At 43.6% G+C, this 3,314-nt stretch overlaps 1 protein-coding gene across 1 annotated transcript; it reads left to right on the forward strand.

Annotated features, from left to right (window-relative positions):
• On the forward strand, positions 255-2,911 carry LOC8079741 (aspartic proteinase Asp1). The gene is made up of 8 exons (XM_002449078.2): positions 255-430; positions 622-748; positions 1,010-1,236; positions 1,347-1,592; positions 1,936-2,080; positions 2,178-2,366; positions 2,453-2,516; positions 2,618-2,911. Exons 1-8 carry the CDS (start codon positions 321-323, stop codon positions 2,734-2,736), a joined length of 1,227 nt encoding a protein of 408 aa, XP_002449123.1. The 5' UTR covers positions 255-320; the 3' UTR covers positions 2,737-2,911.

Here is a 3,314-nt window from a genome sequence, read left to right on the forward strand (position 1 = left end):
TCTCACAAACAACAAACTACTATCCAAATTTTTAGGCGAAAGTTTTCAAATCTAATAACACTGACTTGCAAGCAAAGCTCATTACTTGATCATAAGAAAAAAAAAAAAGATTGAATCCCAGAACCATCCAAATGCAAAACAACAATTTAAAAGAAAAGAGAACAAATAAAACAAAGTAAAATTGAACAGGCCGGAGAAAGCCCCAAGCCAACAACAACGCCTATAAATACCTCGCATCCCTGTGTTACTCTCCATCCCACCAAAGAGAGGACTGAATTTCAGCAAGAGGGAAGGAAGTGTACTGCACCATCAGCACTACCATGGCTGGCAGCTGGAAGATGGTTGCCGGGGTTCTGCTCCTACTTTCACTCCTTCCGTTGGCCTCGTCGTCCATGGTGTTCAAGCTTGACGGCAGCGTCTATCCTGTAGGGTATGTATAGTGTAGTATAATCTACACGATGCCCTTCTCCTCTGTCCAACTAGCATGGCTAGCTTGATGTCAACAGGAATGCTGTAGATAAAATGGAAATAAAGGACCGTCATCGTTGTTTACTGCATATTATCATCATGGTTTCTTTGTTATTTACTGCAACTTTGTTTGTCGTCCACTTGTGCATGCAGCCACTTCTATGTGACCATGAACATTGGGGAGCCCGCGGAGCCCTACTTCCTGGACATCGACACCGGCAGCAGCTTCACCTGGCTCGAGTGCCACGCAAAGGATGGTCCCTGCAAAACGTGCAACAAGGTATGATCTATCACTGCTGCAGAACACTTATATACATCACCATTATTTTCAGGTTCACTGGAAGTTTGATTACAAAAGTAATAATCAGAATGAAACAACTTGTGCTTGTGGATGATGATGATGCACACAAAAATTGCCATGAAGTGCACGTACTATGTTGAGTTGCATTGCTGAAAATGTCTCTATGGAGCTTGCTTGGTGTTTGATGCTATATATATATATATATATATATATATATCTCGGTGATCCTTGTCCCTGCAGGTGCCACACCCACTGTACCGACTGACACGGAAGAAGCTAGTTCCATGCGCAGATCCTCTCTGCGACGCACTGCACAAAGACCTGGGTACAACCAAAAAGTGCACAGATGTACGGAAGAACCAATGCGACTACAAAGTGAAGTACCAAGATGGATTGTCATCTCTTGGTGTGCTCCTCCTTGACAAGTTCTCGTTGCCTACGGGCGGTGCGCGCAACATCGCCTTTGGGTATGTATCTATGCAACTGAATGCATGGACATGATTACATGACATTCTCTTTGCATTGCTCACTGAATATGTTCATGACAGTTTGTAGTTTTCTTAATTTCTGCATGCAGCTGTGGGTATGATCAGATGAAGGGCTCCAAGAAGAAGGCCCCCGAGAAGGTGCCGGTCGACGGCATCCTTGGGCTTGGAAGGGGCTCAGTAGACCTGGCCTCGCAGCTGAAGCACAGTGGAGCCGTCTCCAAGAATGTGATAGGCCATTGCCTCAGCTCAAAGGGAGGGGGCTACCTCTTCATTGGGGAAGAGAATGTGCCCTCTTCACATGTAACCTGGGTCCCCATGGCTCCAACAACACCCGGGTAAGCACTATACTAGTACTGCTTGTCTTTTCACGATGATGGTCTGAGAAGGCTGTTAGTTTGTTGTGAATTTCATTGGTTCATTATATTCAAGCATGCACACACTATTACCACTATGTAACAGCACTGATTCCTGCACAGCTGCATATCATACGCATATACTGCATTTGTAGGTAATAATCACCATTTAACAGGGCACATTTTTTATTGATGCCCCCCTTTTGTTTGTCATTCTTGTAAAAGGGAACCACTTTTGAATAATAGAAATTCAACAATGGAAACTAGTTCAGAAGGATACCACTGAACTATCTTTTCTTTTGACTTTGTTTCAACGTGTTTCCAGGGAACCTAATCACTACTCGCCGGGCCAAGCAACCCTGCATTTGGATAGTAATCCGATAGGCACAAAGCCGTTGAAGGCGATCTTCGACAGTGGCAGCACTTACACCTACTTGCCTGAGAATCTACATGCTCAGCTCGTTTCTGCAGTATGTTCCTAATCAGTAATCATAGTTCATTATTAATCTCCAGGTGCCACGATTATTAGAGACAGTAGACATAGTATTCATGACATGTGTGCTGCAGCTGAAGGCCTCTCTCAGCAAGTCGTCACTCAAACAGGTGTCTGATCCTGCACTGCCTCTATGCTGGAAAGGACCTAAACCTTTCAAAACTGTGCACGACACCCCGAAAGAATTCAAGTCACTGGTCACTCTGAAATTTGACCTTGGAGTCACCATGATTATCCCTCCAGAAAACTACCTCATTATCACTGTAAGCACTCCAAAAAAAAAACAGCTTACTGTCAGTAGTGAATGAGGAAAATGATTTAAATTCTTGTGCTTCCATGTTTATGGCAGGGGCATGGGAATGCATGCTTTGGCATTCTTGATATGCCAGGCTTGGATCAGTACATAATTGGAGGTACAAAATTTTGCATATACCATGCTCAATTCAGAATACAGTGTTCAGGCATACATATCTGTAAAATATTTTCTGTTCCAATGGATGTTCTGTTTCTGCAGACATCACAATGCAGGAACAGCTTGTGATATATGACAATGAGAAAGGGAGGCTCGCATGGATGCCATCACCATGTGATAAAATACCAAAGTCCAAAGCTGCGATCATTTCGCGCATCTGAAATCCCGTATAAAGTTGCCAGCTGCTGGGATGAAAAATTGAAGAAGGTGAAGAAGAGAACAAACAAAATTAAGGATTGTAAGAAAGGAACTCTATAAACAAGAAACTTGTGTGTGTACCTCCTGATCAGTGATCAATGCTCATAATTATAATAAAGAATATTTGATGATTAAGTATGTTTTTCGCCCAAGATATTATTTTCCCTTTCTGCGAACACACCGGAGATGTTCTTTGTGCTGTGGTAAATTTTTTTTTTTGACGGTCAACGGGGGGGAGGCGTTCCCCACCTGAAACTTTTTATTTTTTTAGCCCCAAACGGCTCGTCGGTTGTACACATATGCTTGGCAGCAGTTACATAGAACAGAAAAAAGAGGTGAAAAGGAACCTAGCCTTGGCCCTGCCTTGCCATCTGTAGGATGGAGCACCACTGAGTTGCCGTTTGCCTCTTTGCTCTTGGGAACCGGTACTGCCATAGTTCAGCGGCTAATCTGCAGTCCAATAGGACACGATCAACAGAGTGTTCTTCGTTCCTAAAGACCTTTGCGTTTCTGGCTTTCCAAACGTGCCAGCAAACCAGCG

The sequence above is a fragment of the Sorghum bicolor genome, chromosome 5 (assembly GCF_000003195.3).
Source record: "Sorghum bicolor cultivar BTx623 chromosome 5, Sorghum_bicolor_NCBIv3, whole genome shotgun sequence".
NCBI classification, from domain to species: Eukaryota; Viridiplantae; Streptophyta; class Magnoliopsida; order Poales; family Poaceae; genus Sorghum; species Sorghum bicolor.

What these genes read in the sequence shown, in the direction of transcription:
- LOC8079741 (XM_002449078.2), top strand. Translation starts at nt 321, where the DNA reads ATGGCTGGCAGCTGGAAGATGGTTGCCGGGGTTCTGCTCCTACTTTCA. An exon ending in GCGCGCAACATCGCCTTTGG is followed by an intron (nt 1,237 to 1,346) that starts GTATGTATCTAT and finishes TTCTGCATGCAG; the next exon opens with CTGTGGGTATGATCAGATGA. An exon ending in AAAACTACCTCATTATCACT is followed by an intron (nt 2,367 to 2,452) that starts GTAAGCACTCCA and finishes TGTTTATGGCAG; the next exon opens with GGGCATGGGAATGCATGCTT.